General features: G+C 41.3%; 2 protein-coding genes across 2 annotated transcripts; one reads left to right on the top strand and one right to left on the bottom strand.

Moving 5' to 3' along the window:
* The first annotated feature begins 4 nt into the window (after positions 1-4).
* On the top strand, positions 5-2,196 carry LOC128737031 (regulator of MON1-CCZ1 complex). The gene is made up of 4 exons (XM_053831578.1): positions 5-180; positions 239-1,109; positions 1,163-2,032; positions 2,103-2,196. Exons 1-4 carry the CDS (start codon positions 67-69, stop codon positions 2,162-2,164), a joined length of 1,917 nt encoding a protein of 638 aa, XP_053687553.1. The 5' UTR covers positions 5-66; the 3' UTR covers positions 2,165-2,196.
* Positions 2,197-2,532: 336 nt separating this feature from the next.
* LOC128737613 (uncharacterized) lies at positions 2,533-3,989 on the bottom strand. The gene is made up of 2 exons (XM_053832289.1): positions 3,788-3,989; positions 2,533-3,729 (listed from the first exon to the last, which is right to left on the bottom strand). Exons 1-2 carry the CDS (start codon positions 3,809-3,811, stop codon positions 2,773-2,775), a joined length of 981 nt encoding a protein of 326 aa, XP_053688264.1. The 5' UTR covers positions 3,812-3,989; the 3' UTR covers positions 2,533-2,772.
* Positions 3,990-17,190: the final 13,201 nt, after the last annotated feature.

Raw genomic sequence — 17,190 nt, 5'->3', positions numbered from 1 at the left:
CTTTCAAATAAATAGTAAAAAACCATTATCTTGATATTTCATTTCTACTTCACTCGGAGTCGAGAAATGGATAAATCGGTAGACTTGCAGCACTACTATCTGGAGCTGTCCCCGGAGCCGGTGCGATTCGAAGCCGTCAGTCCGCTAACGAATGTTTTCTTCGATGATGCAAAACAGCAGGTTAGTTATCATTGACCAGAAAACCTGTGCTCCTCTAATGTGTAAACCCGCTACGCAGGTTTTTGCCGTCCGCTCCGGTGGAGCTACCGGGATTGTGGTGAAGAGCGCCAACGATACACAGAATATCTCGTTTTGCATGGAGGATCGTGGAACGATTCAATCGATCAAGTTCTCCGCCGACAATCAGGTGCTGGCCGTTCAGCGGAATGATACCACGGTTGAGTTTGTTCCGTTCAATGCGAACAACCAGCCGAACGTGCAGGAAATGTTGACTCACCAGGGAAAGAACGTTATCTACGGGTTTGTCTGGGTACAGGAGCGACAAGTCGCATTGATTTCCAAAGCAGGAGTGGAGATTTTCCAATTAAATTTCGAGAAACGTACCCTTAAATCGATTAAATCGTTGAACCTCACGGTTAATTGGTTCAGTTTTTGTCCAACGTCTAGCTTTGCTTTGTTGTCTTCGAATAATGGAACGATTCTGACTCCGGTAATTCTGAAGGCTTCCACTATCACTAAACTGCCCCGACTGGAATTGGGAGCTGGTGAGGGTTGCTTGGGACGGAACGTTACACTAGCTCAGTTGTACGGCACGAACGCGATTATGATTTTGAAAGAGCTGCGAAATCATCAGTTCGAGGTGGTGATTTACCTGCTAAATGGGCCTGGTTTAGCGCCGAGAGAGCGGCACATTTTACGGTTGGGACAGAATGGTCGCTTTGCGATGAATATTGTCGACGATGTGGTGGTGGTGCACCATCAGGCCACAGCCACGTCGATGCTGTTCGATGTTGCCCTGGGCGGAGCGGAAACGAAGGCATCGGGTGTCATCGTCCATCAGCCGATCATTCCTGCCAAGACGATTAAACCGTACACGCTTGAAGTGCCGAGCATGTCGTTGGACGGGAAAACTATCAACTGCGATCTTTGTGAGTTATTTGAAATTTTTTTCTTCGTATGATCTAGAAAGATTTGTTTTCAGACTCCCAGTACTGGGTTTTGTTTCAGCCAAATATTGTTATCGACGCAAAATTGGGCTGTCTGTGGCACGTTCTCGTTAAGCTCAACTCACTGTGCGCTATGATAACGGATCGTTTTCGCTTGGTAGAATTTCTGTTGCAAAGAACAGAAGGAAAACCGGTTCTGCTGAACGTTCTGAAGGAAATGATGACCGTCAACTATAGTGGAACCATGCTTCCGGTGATTGAAAGTATCTTCAACAAGCTTAACGGTCTTTATAAGGGCGTTCTGGATAGCGAACTTCAAAGTCAGATGGCTTTGATGGCACTTTCCACCAAAACACAACCGTCGAAATCGGCTCCAGCACCGCGTGTCATCATCGATCAATCCGACATCTACACCGGAGTGTTCTCCGCAATAACCGAAACCGAACAGTTGGGAAAAATTCTTCTGCTCTATCTTCATTCTTTGGCTCGCAACGGCATAACTGCCAATCCCGAACTGAGCAAGCAAATCGTAATCGACCTGGTCCGTAACAAACAGTTCGACACCCTTCAGCAGCTTCTCAAATACTCGGCCCTGAACGAATCTAAACCATTAGCTTGCTTTTTGCTTTCCCTATCCAACTCGGATCCATCCATCTCGCAGATGGCTCTAGATATGCTAGCTCGGCTGAATGCTAACGAAATCATCCTGGAAGTACTACTGGAGAAAGGTCAAGTTGTGGAGGCGCTGCGTATCGCGAAACAAATGCCCGGAGCGGATTCTCTTCCGGCCAGAAAGTACCTGGAAGCCGCCTTTAAAACCAAGGACCCACTGGTATTTCATTCAGTGTATAACTTTTTCCAGGCTAAAAACGTGAGACTGCGCGGATCGCCCGACTTTCTGAAACGTAAGTTTAAATCGTTCATTGTCCTTAAAGTGAAAGTTGTAATATTTTAAAATCGTTTTTCCCAACGTAGATGAGCAATGCACCGAATATGTGCAGCACTATCAGACGTTGATTAGCACGCAGTGCCTGTAAGTAAGTCTGTTTAATTCCATTCGTATACTAAGTGTGATATATATATTTAATGCTATTATATGCATCGTCTACGGGGGTCATACTTAATGTTTAAACCATTCTGGCATTCCTAACTGGCTAACCTTAACAGCAACGATAATTTATCAAACCCTAACCTCTTTTTTGCCGGCTCGAGATTAACTTTGAATTTCATGGTTGGCTTGGATTGGTAAATGTAATCAAGCAGGCGCTCCAAAGGAACTAATGGTCTGACTCGCCTATCAAATAACATGAAAAATTACGAGTATTCATTCGCTCTATTATTCGAAAACGACGGCAGGACGACGGGCTTATCATAAATCAAAACGCTCTCGAAAAGAGTTCTAGCTTCTACTGTATTTGCGCGTACTATAAACAATCAATATTGTCCACTAATTCCACGAATAATTATAAGTAAACATACCACTATATACTTTCAGTATAGAAGTTACAAATCTAATACGTATTACTCTGTCTGTGTAAAAACCTTAGCGAGGATATCGACTCCCGTCTAGAGTTAGGATATTAAGCTGTCACGTGTCACCAGCCCAGCCCAGTACGAACCGCCCGTTACTACTGTCAGGTTACTACTATTCATCCCAGCTGTTGGATTCTTGCTTAAACAACAGCTCGTACATAGCGGCCGGATTCGGTAGCTGCCCGGTGGAACTATTGCCGCTAGTACTTGCACCGCCTCCTCCGCCGCCGCCGCCGCCGCCACCGCCGGCACTAGCATTGACGGCGGCCGTAGCTGCAGCGTAAGCTGCTGCCTGCTGTTCGGCATGTAACTGCACCAGTGCTTGCTGGTGCTGCTCGAGTGCTATCATCGTCCCCGGCGGAGGTGTGCCGTGACCGAACGGGGATGGCCAACCGCTGGCAGCCGGCGACTTCGGAGGTAATGGCACCTTTCGGTGCATTCGGTTGTAGTGTTTGATGTAGTTGGAGTTGGCAATCGCTCCGCTACTGTCTGCGTCCGGAGCTCGGATGTATATTTTGATTTCCATTCGACAAAAAGGACATATAACCGAACCCTGCAGTTTGCCGTCCTGCATCGACACGTTGATGTTGATGTCCTGCAGCTCGATTTCCTTCGAGCCAATCTCACCGTGCGTAGTGAGCCAGGAAAGAATATTTTGCTGCAGCTTGGTTCGATAGATCTCCACCAGGGCTTCGCCCGACGGAACCGATCGCGATGGTGGTGTTTCATCTCCCCGGGAATCACTGCTGGTTGGATTGGGAGGAGTTGGTTTGGAAACTTTTACTACGGTTGTAACTTGGCGATCCAGCTTTCGCAGTAGTTTCGCCGTCAGGTCATCTATTCCGATTTGATTGACACGCTCTGAAAGCACCTTTATCAACCGGCGATGACCCATCGGAAGTTTATATTGTGTTGCAATATCGGCAAGGTCCGTTTCTCGCATAGCCGACAGTGAGAGCAGATTATCAAATCCCGTCGACTTCAGTGCTTCTTTCACTGGCAGGGGAATGTACCCGAGCGGCGAAAGAATTTCCCAGAACACTCTGGTGGCCATATCATCCTCGGCGGGCTGCAATCGAAATTTCTTTTAGCAAACAGATTTCAATCGCAAACATTTTCTTACTAACCGTATCGAATTTTATCTCCGACATGACTCACAGTTTTCAAAATCGATTGCAGCAAGAGAAATTTACTTCAACTTTATTTCCTGCAACGTTTCATGCTGTGGTAATTACTGCCTAATTACCGTCAATTGCAAAATCGGTATGGTTCGGCTAAATTACATTACCGTACGTTGAGTTTAGCTCCGGTGCTTGGTTGCCGTCGGACAAGTTATTTCATATATCACCTTCTTAGCTGTTTGTATTAAATAACTTGACAATTTAATATGAATTGTTTCAGATATCGTAGTTATTGCGGCGGTTATGAAAAATCCGCCTGCAGCGGCGGTGATAACGCGCTCAGGAGATAACCGCGAGCTAAACGCAATATTAAAATTTAGGTTTTATGGTTTGCAGTTCTATAAAATAACAGTTTTGTAGCATGGTTTTGATGAAAAACAATTGATTTAGCAAATTTTCATGCATCAAATTGCAGAAATCTGCTCTGCGGTGATCTTTTGATGGTTTGGTTCAACAGTCAAGATAATCGCGATGTGAGGATTTTTCTTGCAATCTGCAATATCAAACATTAATTTTTATCATTTTATATTACTAGAGAGCCTTAGAGAGTCGCCATCTTAAACCGAAAATTCCAATCGAACAGAATCTGTTGTCAAAAGTAAGTCCAATCGAACAGGAGACTTGTCAAAACACCGATTAGAGAGCCTTAAAAAGAGTAACGACTAGAGAGCCTGTTTATGATAGAGAGACGCCATCTCCAATCAAGAACATTTTTTGAGTAGATCTTTCTAAATTTTTAGCAGCTTTTTATGAATTATTAAAAATGAAAGCTTCAGAGGAAGGTTCCTTGAGGATGTTATTATTTTATGTAGCATCGAGAAACTCGAACTCTTCAATTTAAATCGCTGGTTCTCAAAAGAATTAGCAATAACAGACAACAGCAGCATAACTATTTACGGTACGACCATTGACTGTGGTAAAATTATCATGAAAAGGAATTACATATCCAGATTTTATAAAAGTTATTTATTCCAAATGTCTGTTGATCACAGAATAAGCTGTGCGTGCGGCAACACTGACATACGCAGCTGCTTTGTTGCTAGATTAGTTGTTTCAGATGGCGACTCTCTAAGGCTCTCTATATATTACTTTTCATCTATCACTGTAAAAAATCCACACGTTGCCATGAAGTGGATTCCACTTAGATCTGTGCTATAAGATACACTATATCAGATTCAAATGGAATACACTTGAAATTTAATCAACATGGCACACCAGCATTTCAAAAGGCAAAACACTAAGATCTCATGTGTCATCCATTTGGTAATCAAAAAGCAAAACATTGAGATTTCACGTGTCTAACATTTGATAATCAAAAGCCAAAACACGAAGATTTCACGTGTCATGCTTATGAATATTAATGGTTCTATTATTGGATTCTAAATGCTGTGTGTTGAATACGCAATGCATTATTTATAAAAATCAATGTATTTTCCATTTGGATTTTAAATTAAATTATATTTATTAATCAAATGCGAACGATTGATTTTTATGGTACCGTTCTGATTCATACTTAGAACAGTTTCAAACTTCGAACACCTAGAATAAAATGCTCGCTAGTATTGCTAATATGATTAAATATATGCATAATATATACCACCGAATAGAGGTCATCATTACGAACACGGTGGTATACAATAAACATGGTATTTTATCATATTAGTGATACTAGTGAGCATCTTATTCTAAGTGTTCGAAGTTTGAGACTATTCTAAGTTTGAATCAGAACGGTATTGCATGTAATATTTAAATGCATGATTGTGTGATAGGATGGTTTTTTTTCATATTGCATTTTTTTATTAAAACTTTTTTATTTATAGTTTTCCTTACAAAAGTTATTTTAGGTTATCTTATCTTTTAGGTAACACCGTGGATTTTTATCTCGGATAATGCAGCCTAATTTCACTTTTGTATTGTTATACATTCCAATTAAAATTTATCAAGCACCTTAACGACTAACTACCTAATTATACATAGTTATATATAAAATATTTAACAATTTGCCAGAATTATAAATGTGTGATACCTAATCTCTATAATGGGACTCCTTTTTATGTTGAATAGTACATTGCTTGCTAAATTGCTGTATACTAATTTGACGATAATAATCAGTTTGTGTTATAGGTAGTGAGTGCCCAGGAGAGGGAGTTCTATTTTATTATTGGTCGATGATGGTAATTTCAATCGGAGGAATAAATTCAGACGTGCAATGAGGATGGGCGGCGGCAGGACCGGTAGCAGTTAGGCTTTCGCCCATTGAGCGACCAGGTGTAAAGAACAGTACCGATCACTTGTGGAATGCTTTTTCGTTCTTGTTCAGTGATAGGATTAGAACTGAACTAACCAGTCGCACAGGCAAAACCTTCGGATTTAGAACCACCGGTTGACTGTTGACTGTGAGCTCTGTAATAGAAAAAATATATTTAGTAATTGATTAACAATAACTGACAAGTGCGCAGACTAACCCAATTGCTATATTGGCAGCGTTACCAAATCTAATCTAGCATCGTGTGCGATACGGTAATTTCACTTAAGTGAAGCAACTCCGGTGCAATCTAACTCCAGCAATGATTACTTAAGATTTAAGTTTTCCGTTATATGCACGGAAGAAACCCGCCGATGACTACTATTTTGTTTGAGGGTGTAGTTGAGGGATACCTTCTGAACCATTAGATCGACAACGTCTAGCACCAGATAGGACTGTAATGATCTGAAAAAAATATTTGAATTTTCAACTTCAAATATTGTTTTTATACAACTTACATCTACGGACCTCAGCGGCAATTCAAAGCTAAACGAATTAGCACCCTGCTGTCAAAACTGCTCAGTGGCATATGGCCGGTAGCGATCGCTACGCTTAGCTTTACCAACGACGAGTGGCTCGAGTGTGACGAGCGGAGGCTTGAAGTTAATGGATTGTTTCGCCTGTGGGTGGGTATTACTAGGTGAATCGGAATGGTTTATACCGTTATGGTGTGGCGAACTATACTCATGGTGACTCGTTCCAAGTCCTAAGAAAATTCGCAATCTATGAAAAGACCAGTATAAAATCGAAACTCTCTTGCGGCGTAATTGGCAGCTTCGACATCACTTCTTCGGTCGACAGTCCATTGTATTACCATGCATTCTCCTCGTTTACCATTATAGAATGTGATACTGGCACTCGTGGTGAAGTCCACATTGAGCATTCCGCAGAAAGTTGCCGTCTGAGGGAGGCTCGTCTTAAGTTCTAGCTTTGGAAGCTCTGTTATTACACTATCTTCATAGTACGAAGGCGGATGGCTCAGCCGGCGGTGCCGTATTTGCTTCCAGCGGCAGTTGGATTTAACACTCAGTGTGTGCGTGCTGTAACCATCAAGTGCTCTCCCTTCTCGATTGCAGTTCCGTGAAAAGAAACTGATATCAGCAATTTCGGTTGCAGCATTACCGTTTTTGGAAACTCAAAAACAACTCCCGTTGTTAATAGCCGTATATCGATTGCCTATAGCTCAAACGGCAGCGGATTGGTCAGTTTTATGGACTTAATTATAGTTTTAGTTAACAGAAACGGTCCCTGGTGGCTGGTGTATTTTGGCTATTACAATCTGTAATGATTCACATTGTAAATTTTCAGTTAGCCCATTTTAACGTATTTAAACTTACCTTTATTGGTCTCAAGTATGAGGGCAAGTCTTTCACCAACAGTTAACTGCAGAGCGGCAAATCGATTAAATTAGCTGAGGAAATCACGGTTCCACTCTCCATTACCAGCTGGAGCTCCCATGCACTGGGAAGCAAGGTTGTGCAACGCAGACTGCAACCGCATTTTTTTCTGATTATGCGCATCCAAATGTTTCTACATCGCCTGCTGTAGGAATCTTCCAAGCTTATTATTGGTTATTGTGGGTGAATTCTATGCTAAGTTATTTGTACAATAGATTTCGCAGCCAGCTGCTAGAGTGCTAGGTCTAGGCTGCGGTCTTATTTCTAGAAGGAGCAACGGAAATAGCAAGCCATAATATTATTCACATTAGTTGGTTGTTTTTCAGAATTATAAAATCATTCTTAGTTACTCTTTCAGTTCAAGCAGATGTGGTTTTCTCATTTTCTCATAAGGCTATGGGTGGGCCATGGAACACAGCTGAAGACCCAAGATATGTCAAATCTGCCTTGAAGACTTCAAACTAATATGGGAAAAATAGGAATCAAAAAACTTATGAGACTTATTCTGACTGGAAGTTTAAGGGGGACTTTTACTGGTATACGAGATGCTGTGGAAGTTCATGGAGCTCAAAGGCATTGACTACGCAAAAAAGGCATAAAATTTAACAAAAACACATCTTTTTTTCAAGTGGGTCCAAACTTTTGCATAGCAGTGTAGCAGCAAAACTGCAATTCTAAAGTAAATAATGCAGATAAAATATGAAGACGGTAAAGATGTTGGAGCTGACGTTAGCGAAATGGAGAATTTGTTCGAGAAACTCGCGATCACTGGTCAAGAGCTCGACAACGGAGAACGGAGAGGAGTTGCTACCGCCAGTCTGAGGGTTTCTCCGACAGTGGCTCATCAGTATTAGACGGGTTTGTTTTCTGGGAGACGTGATTGATAACCGTTAACGCGATTGGTCTCAAGACATACAAATGAAGTGCCTGGCAAAGGGTGAGAATGTGAATTCCATAACCTCTGTTCATTCACTAACTCCTCCTATCTCTACCTCCATGTGGTGCCGGCTGGGGTACGTAACCTCGGTTATCGTCAAGGGCATGGTGTGTTGCTATCTCTTTCTCATGTAGGAGTGAAGAGAGCAACTTTCAAATGGTCCTCGGTAAAGGGGAATTCCCAGCAAATTTTTTGGTTCCTGTCAAAATTAACATTTTGGTACCTATGCGTGGGACATCGAAAATGTATGAATTTGACAGCCACTTCATCCCGTAGGTTATCGTACGGTTGTTATACGAAATTCATCGCCGCCTTAGTGGTGCCAGACCCAGAATAAATATAAAGACTCCGCTAACGAACAGAGCGAGCTGGTCAGTTACTGTTAAGTGTACAACACTGCTATCTACTGCGACCGTTAAACTGGCAGCACTAAACACCAAACTGTCAATTATATTTGCTATTTCTTTCCTTCCAAATGTGGCCTCTAAAAGTAATAAACACGTCTTTCATTTGATTTTATATAAAACACTTTCTAGAGTTTTTTCCCCTCTGCGGCCCTTCCACAACTCTGTTAGTTACCGGCTGACCGTACAGAACAGCTTAAGTGATGGACTGAACATTTTGAAATACTCTCGAGTTTCAAATGTCAGACACCAACATAAACGGACCCCCCAGTTACCTTCGAGGTACGATGCTGGTCTAACAAGCAAGTCGTCATATGTTCGAATCTCGGCTAGGCGGTACTTGCTAGATAGTCAGTAGGATCGTTACACTGGCCCCGTAATTTTCCTACACTCGAACAGCCGGCTGTGAAGTCTGTCGATAAAGAAGAGTAATGTCTAATGATGGATGGTAAATGGCTGAATAATGCGCTCCAGAACCACCGAGAGGTTCCACAGCCTCTTATTCAGCAACTCCTATCTCGACCTCCTCGTGATACCATCCGGGATACGTTCCTTAGTGGAAATCGGACAACCGGTGGAAACTAGGGTCGTATGCGGACAGAGAAGGGGGCACTAATGCGAAAGCTGAAGTGTAAACTCTCCGCCTGCAGGACGGTTCTCTTGACTCCCAGGAACCAAAGCAGAGGGTCCAAAGCCCCTAAAGGAGATGGTTGTAATAGCTGTTATCTATGGCTATTACGTAAAAATTTGAATGGATAAACCCCTAATCCAAGGTGTGACGCGACCCGTGCCGAGGGATGAATGGTGGAGGGGGTTCTATAAATTCTCTCGCCGCAACGGAGCCTGTGGAGTACCAGGGCGCCCTCCACAGCAATTTGCCCTTGCTGCATCAAGCCGGTCACTGATGCAGTGGACGATTTCTTACCTTGCAAGCTCTCTCTGCCGAAAAACAAAGAAACGAATGAGGCGGAGAGGAGAGTAGTGGAGGAGCAGGACTTGAACGATGCGCTAGCAGAGGTTCAGTCCTGATCCTCGTCTATCCTCAACACGTCGACTCGTTGTGAGTCGACAAACGAATATGTGGCTCCAACTCTCTACTCACGGGTCGAGATTCACTCTGCCTGATCTTAGACTGTGTGCTGGAGGGTGGGCTGAAACAAAAGGAGAGCCGAACAGTTATGGCCAGTAGGATGGCTGTACAATCGCTCAAACAATCTATAAAAGAATATATAACGTCTAGTATCCACCCCTAGGTTACTCAAAAGTTGCTGAGTCTCAATAAGCGAGATCTCAGCAAGCTTACCGGTCTTGTGACAGGACATTTTCCGAGTAAATATCATTTTCGGAATCTCAGTTTCATACAAGATGTTATTTAACTTCGGAACACTTGCTCTGCTATCCATCGTGGAGCACAAATAGTACGCAGACTGCAGTATCTCAAAACGGGGAGATCTGATTGGCGTCGCCGATCAGGATACTAGGTTCATAAACCTAGTCATCCCTGATTGGCACATGTCTCGCTCCAGCTACCAGCCTGTCACTTCCTCAATAAGTGATAGGTAAGCTTGAAGCGTATAGTATAATAATAAAACGGGGCATACCACAAGAGTTCAAAATAATGGACGCAGTGGTAAGAGTACCCAACAGAGGAGAGAGAATGTCTAATGATGGTTGAGGCCACGGCTTTGCTTTAGACCAACCCCATCATACCCCCTGAGTTGTCTTCCCAGGTGTCTGATAGCAGATTTCTCTATTCGTAAAAAAAGTCCCTAAAAAGGGAGATCTAACTGAATGCGGTACCTGCCGTGACATCACGTTGCTCTGTATTACTATCAAAGTATTCTGTAAAGTAATTCTCAATCGAATCCAGGAGAAGATCGACGCTACTCTCCGGCGGCAGCAAGCTGGTCGATCATATGTGTAGACCATATCACAACGCTCCACATTATATTGGAGCAGATCAACAAATGTCAGGACTCTCTTCTGCTGGTGTTCGTTGACTTCGAATAAACATTTGATCGACACAACCACGAAAACATTTGGGGCGCATTTGGGGGCGCACTTAGGCGTAGAGAAGTTCCAGATAAGCTAGTCAAAATCATCGAAGCTCAGTACAAGGCGTTCTCGTGCAAGATTTTGCACAACGGCGTCTTATCCGACCCTTTAAAAGTTAATATTTTTTGAAACGGTAGTTCTTTTACAATTGACGAAGGGACGGTAGAAGAAAGTAATAAAGTTTTAGAGTGAAAGAGAAAGAGCGGGACTGGACTCCAGCGCCTCTATGGTTAAAAAAGCCTTGAGTTTATACCGTCTTTAGACATTACGCTTCTTTATCGACAGACTTCGCAGCCAGCTGTTAGTGTACAGGACAATTGCAGGGCCAGTTGCTACGATCCTATTGACTCTAACAACCTCTCCCAGCCGAGATTCGAACACACGACGACTGGCTTATTAGGCCAGCATCATACCTCGACCTCGAGGTCAGCTGGGAGGCTTAACCTATTGTTTTCAAAAGTAGCTAGTGAAATATTTAACAAAAAATGTTTTTGAATGTGTATTTTGAGTATTAAACTGAAAAATGGACAAAAAATGCAATGGTCCGAAAAAGTATTTTTTTAGTGCTGCTGGTGAAACGGACAATGTGTGGGAGTAAGATGGACAGATACATATTGTAAATCGTCCCAACTGAGAGCATAATATTATTTATGACTCTTAGCAAATTGAATACGTAAAATATGGCGGTGTGGCGTGCAAAAACTGAAGGGAACAGTATCGAAATTTGACCTTCTGTTTTTTATACGACAGACTTCGCAACCAGCTGTTAGAATACAGGACAGTGCGGGGTCAGTGCTACGATCCTATTGACTCTAACAGCCTCTCCCAGCCGAGATTCGAACATACGACGACTGGATTATTAGACCAGGGTCTTACCTCGAGGCCAACTGGGAGGGAATCAGGGGCTACCAATCGAAAATTATTTGGAAGTGGCAATATGAATAAGCATTCCAAAAGCTATTACATACCCAGCCGCTGCTAATTTGTTCGAAGTCCACGTTTGCCGGTTAAATTATCATTTATATGCTTGAGATATTACGAAGAAGCAAAATCAACAATTTTATTATAATACTAGCTGACCCGACAAACTTCGTATTGCCACAAAATAACCTGTGTTGTACAGAAATCATGAATCTTGGATGATCTTTGTCACAATCTCGAGTTTTGCAAGTTTCTGAGAAGTTCAACCTTAGATGATTCATTTTGGCAGTTGACTATGAAAGCATCCCAGGTAATTAATAAGCATCACCAATGCTATTTAAATGTAGGCCAATGAGCATTAAAGTAGCCTTAAATGCTAATTAAATGCTATTTCGGCAAAATATACAGCTACTTTACTGATAACCTTCTTATAGCGCTGACAATGCTAATTTACAGCTAATTAACGACACGAAGAATTTGAATACAATTTTAGATGCCAATTTACAACACCTATGCAGTCAAAAACATAATATACAACAACGTGCAGTATAAAATACCAGATACGCTGATTTGCTGCTTATGTTAACCCAGGTAACCAATAAGCATTAACATAAGCAGCAAATCAGCCGCTTATTGGCATATCTGGCATTTTATACTGCATGTTGTTGTATATTAGCTTTTTGACTGCATAGGTGTTCTAAATTGGCATCCAAAATTCTATTCAAATTCTTCGTGTCAGTAATCAGCTGCAAATGAGCATTGTCAGCACTATAAGAAGGTTAGCAGTAAAGTAGCCGTATATTTTGCCAAAATAGCATTTAAGTAGCATTTAATGTGACTTAAATGCTAATTGGACTGCATTTGAATAGCGTCGGAAATGCTTATTGGTTACCTGGGAATGCTTATTAGTTACCAGGATTGGGTAGTTTAATATACAAATTATACAGTAAAGTAGAAAACAACTCCCCTGTCCCCTCATTGCATAACCAGAAAGCGGATAGTAATATTCGCCATGATTGTACAACATTTCGACGAATATCATTTTGCGAAAAACGTAAAGTGGAATGTACCATTTCACGGAAAACTTTTTTGTGGAAAGTCCCATTTCGCGATCCTCTCCTTACTCGCTGTCGCTCGTTCCAGGAAACCCAGGTAGACCTAGGGAAACAAATAAACCTAGACAGTAGTGATTTCTGCGGGGAGTTGCCTCCCCCCAGTGGGCGGCGCTTCCGACAACGGGTCACCGGCAACACTCGCAGCCGTCTCGTCCTGAATGATCTAGTGTTACTATAGATAGCTTTTGTGGTCTTGTTATTGACTAATGTTTTATGGAAGAGTCTCGAATTTCTAGAGTTCGATTAGTTTTTGAGTTTCGCAAAAAAATCTGTTTTATTTGTATGAGAGTCCATATCCCCCTACCACAGGGGTGAGAGGTCTCTAACTATCATAAAATAAATTCAAGACTCCAAAATCTCCCACATGCCAAATTTGGTTCCATTTGCTCGATTAGTTCTCAAGTTATAAGGAAATTTGAATTTCATTTGTATGGGACCCCTTCGCTCCCCTCCTAAACAGGGGAGGGGTCTTAATTCATCATAGAAAAAATTTCTGCCCCCTAAAAGCCCCACATGCCAAATTTGGTTCCATTTGCTTGATTAGTACTCAAATTATAAAGAAATTTGTATTTCATTTGTATAGGAGCCCCCTCTTAAAAGGGGAAGGGGTCGTAATTCACCATAGAAAAAAATCTTGCCTCCAAAACCGCCTACATGTCAAATTTGGTTCCATTTGCTTGATTAGTTCTTGAGTTATGAGGAAATTTGTTTTTCATTTGCATAGGAGCCCCCCCTCCTAAAGTGGGGAGGGGTCCTAATTCATCATAGAAAATATTTTTGCCTCCAAAAACCTCCGCTTGCCAAATTTGGTTCCATTTGCTTGATTAGATTTCGAGTTATGAGGAAATTTGTATTTCATTTGTACAGGAGCCCCCCCTCCTAAAGTGGGGAGGGGTCCTAATTCATCATAGAAAAAATTCTTGCCTCAAAAAACACCCACATGCCAGATTTGGTTCCATCTGCTGGATTAGTTCTCGAGTTATGAGGAAAGTTGTATTTCATTTGTATAGGAGCCCCCCCTCTTAAGGTGGAGAGGGGTCCTAATTCACCATAGAAAATATTCTTGTCCTCGAAAACACCCACATGCCAAATTTTGTTTAATTTGCTTGATTAGTTCTCGAGTTATGAGGAAATTTGTATTTCATTTGTATAGGACCCCCCCTCCTAAAGTGGGGAGGGGTCCCAATTCATCATAGAAAAAATTTTTGTCTCCAAAAACACCCACATGCCAAATTTGGTTCCATTTGCTTAATTAGCTCTCGAGTTATGAGGAAATTTGTATTTTATTGGTACAGGAGCCCCCCCTCTTAAAGTGGGGATGGGTCCTAATTCACCATAAAAAATATTCTTGCCCTCGAAAACACCCACATGCCAAATTTTGTTCCATTTGCTTGATTAGATCTCGAGTTATAAGAAAATTTGTATTTCGTTTGTATAGGAGCCCCCCTCCCAAATTGGGGAGGGGTCCCAATTCATCATAGAAAAAAATTTTGTCTCCAAAAACATCCACGTGCCAAATTTGGTTCCATTTGCTTGATTAGTTCTCGAGTTATAAGGAAATTTGTATTTCATTTGTATAGGAGCCCCCCTCCTAAAGTGGGGAGGGGTCGCAATTCATCATAGAAAAAATTTTTGTCTCCAAAACCACCCACATGCCAAATTTGGTTCCATTTGCTTGATTAGTTCTCGAGTTATGAGGAAATTTGTATTTCATTTGTATGGAAGCCCCCCCTCTTAAAGGGGAGAGGAGTCCTAATTCCCCTTCTAAAGAGGGGAGGGGTCCCAATTTACCATAGAATAATTTCTTGTCACCAAACACACCCACATGCCAAATTTTGTTCTATTTGCTTGATTTGTTCTCGAGTTATGCAGAAATTTGTGTTTCATTTGTATGGGAGCCCCCCCTCTTAGTGGGGGGAGGGGTCTCTAACCATCACTAAAACCTTTCCTGGCCCCAAAAACCTCTACATGCAAATTTTCACGCCGATTGGTTCAGTAGTTTTTGATTCTATAAAGAACATCCCGACAGACAGACAGACAGACAGACAGAAATCCATTTTTATATAGTAGATGGTCACTGACCGCCTTACCCACACTAGCAGTTGTTATACATCATCAGCATCATTATACATTTTTTTAAAGCGTTCACAATTTTTCATATGCAAATAAAGTTACCTATTTTTTTCAATGCAGACGTTACTTGAAAAAGTATTAAAATGAAATACATCATGTTATAAGTAACATTTTAGAATTAAACCACACAAAAAGCTTAATTTCGATGGCAAAAAAGTTACATCCAAACGCAGAATCACTTCCAGTTTTCAGTTTTTCTGTACTTTATCAAAATTTCAAAGTTCTAAATGATGATGGGAACGTTCAGGCATCATGAGATAGCAAAATGGATGGATGCCCATCAAAACATTTACGAATTTTAATGCTTAACTGGTAGAATCAACCTGCTGTCCGTCTTACCCACCCTGTTCGTCTTACCCACAGTTCCCCTATAGAAACTTACTCAACTGCAATGTCGATGAAGCTTCGATGTTCTCGATTTTCGAGTTTTTATGCTAATAATGCTGATATCTACCTATTTGATTCACCCTTTGTGGCGTTTTGGAATGTCATGATAAAAATTTTGGTTGCATAAATTAAGGATTGATATTTTCATTCAAACATTAATTTACCCCACAAAATATTTTTCAGCAAGTATCCATGTCTATTAGGATAAAAATAACATGCAACAAATGTCGGCAAAATGGCAGTCTAGATTTTTGGATTCCGTTAACCGACATTAGGCCGTATGAATAAAACTACTATGCTTTTCCCGTTTAAATCGTATGGGAGCATTTACTCTCACTCTTTTATTCATGCGGCCTATTGTGATCTTAATTTCTAAAAAGGTAACGAGTCAACATGAAATAGAATATCTATCCAATATTGCTACATTGCTAATATTGCTACAAAGATTCTTTCGTTCAAATGCTTCATAATCAAATCTTTTAAATTTCACTTAAAACTTACGTATATGCAATGATCCGCATGACCGCATACCGCATAAAGATTATCACCTGCGTCCTATTGCCAATAATACTGGCGATTAAGATGATGGCAATCACACTGATACGCGACGTGCGTTTGCATCCGTTCCTCGTACGTTCCGTACTTGTCGTTAGCCACATCCAACCCGGGTAGTGGGGCCTCACTTTCTGTCATGTGGGTCGATATCTGTATTTAATTCGAAGCGGATAAATCTTCGGCCCGAGAATTGGTTACGTTCAACAGATAAAACAGTTCCATGTTGGAAATAGCACATATGCATCTATGGAGACCTGAAAATCGAAAGAGAAAGTTCTTGAAGATTTATTTCCAGTGGAAAACTGTTGTTCCAATCGGCCTTATGGAAGAGCCTAACTTGCCAATGAATAGAAAATAAATAAAGAGCAAAAATAAATAATTGCTTCTATACTGCAATTCAATATCGAAAATCGACCCAAAGTCGCACTTTCGACAACTTATTCACGTCTACGAAGCAAAATAATTAATAAACAAAACTTATTTTTTCTATGCGACTACTGAACTGCAAGCCCAAAAAATAGGTTGGATTGCTTATATGTAAGCGCGGCTAGAAAAAAATACCTACCGTGACTGATTCGGGAAATCCGGGTACTTCCTACATGTATTATTCACTAATTATTAATTCCCTATTATTCACCATTAATTATTCACTAATATATTCAGTTATAACGATTTATTGTTACAGCTACCGGCCGCTGTAACAAATTCTCGTTCACTGTACTGCTTTCAATCAACACCATCTTAAAACTGATATCGATGATGGCAGTATGGCATCGTCATGAGCCATACACGTTCAATTGAAGTGGTTCACACTTCAGTACCGTATGCACTTACATATAGCACAAATTCAAATGGTGAAACATTTCAATGTTGGGTGTTGCCCATATGGAAATCAATCTAACGACATTTGGCTTGCATGGCATATATGCCACATAGAATGTTAATGGCAAATCACTCGAAAATTACGTGGATTCCATTTGAAATGTGTATGGATGGACGAGTGATAGTGAAGTGGATACAGCCATTGATATTCAAGTGTGAATAGCATTTGAATCGAGCGTGCAGATTTTTAACAATGAAGTGTAAACGCATTTGTTTGTTTAGTGCCTTGCACATCGAAATCATATGCCAGTCACTTGA

The sequence above is a fragment of the Sabethes cyaneus genome, chromosome 2 (genome assembly GCF_943734655.1).
Source record: "Sabethes cyaneus chromosome 2, idSabCyanKW18_F2, whole genome shotgun sequence".
NCBI lineage: Eukaryota > Metazoa > Arthropoda > Insecta > Diptera > Culicidae > Sabethes > Sabethes cyaneus.
Note: the sequence above shows the minus strand (reverse complement) of the source record. Positions and strands in the feature narration are given on the sequence as shown.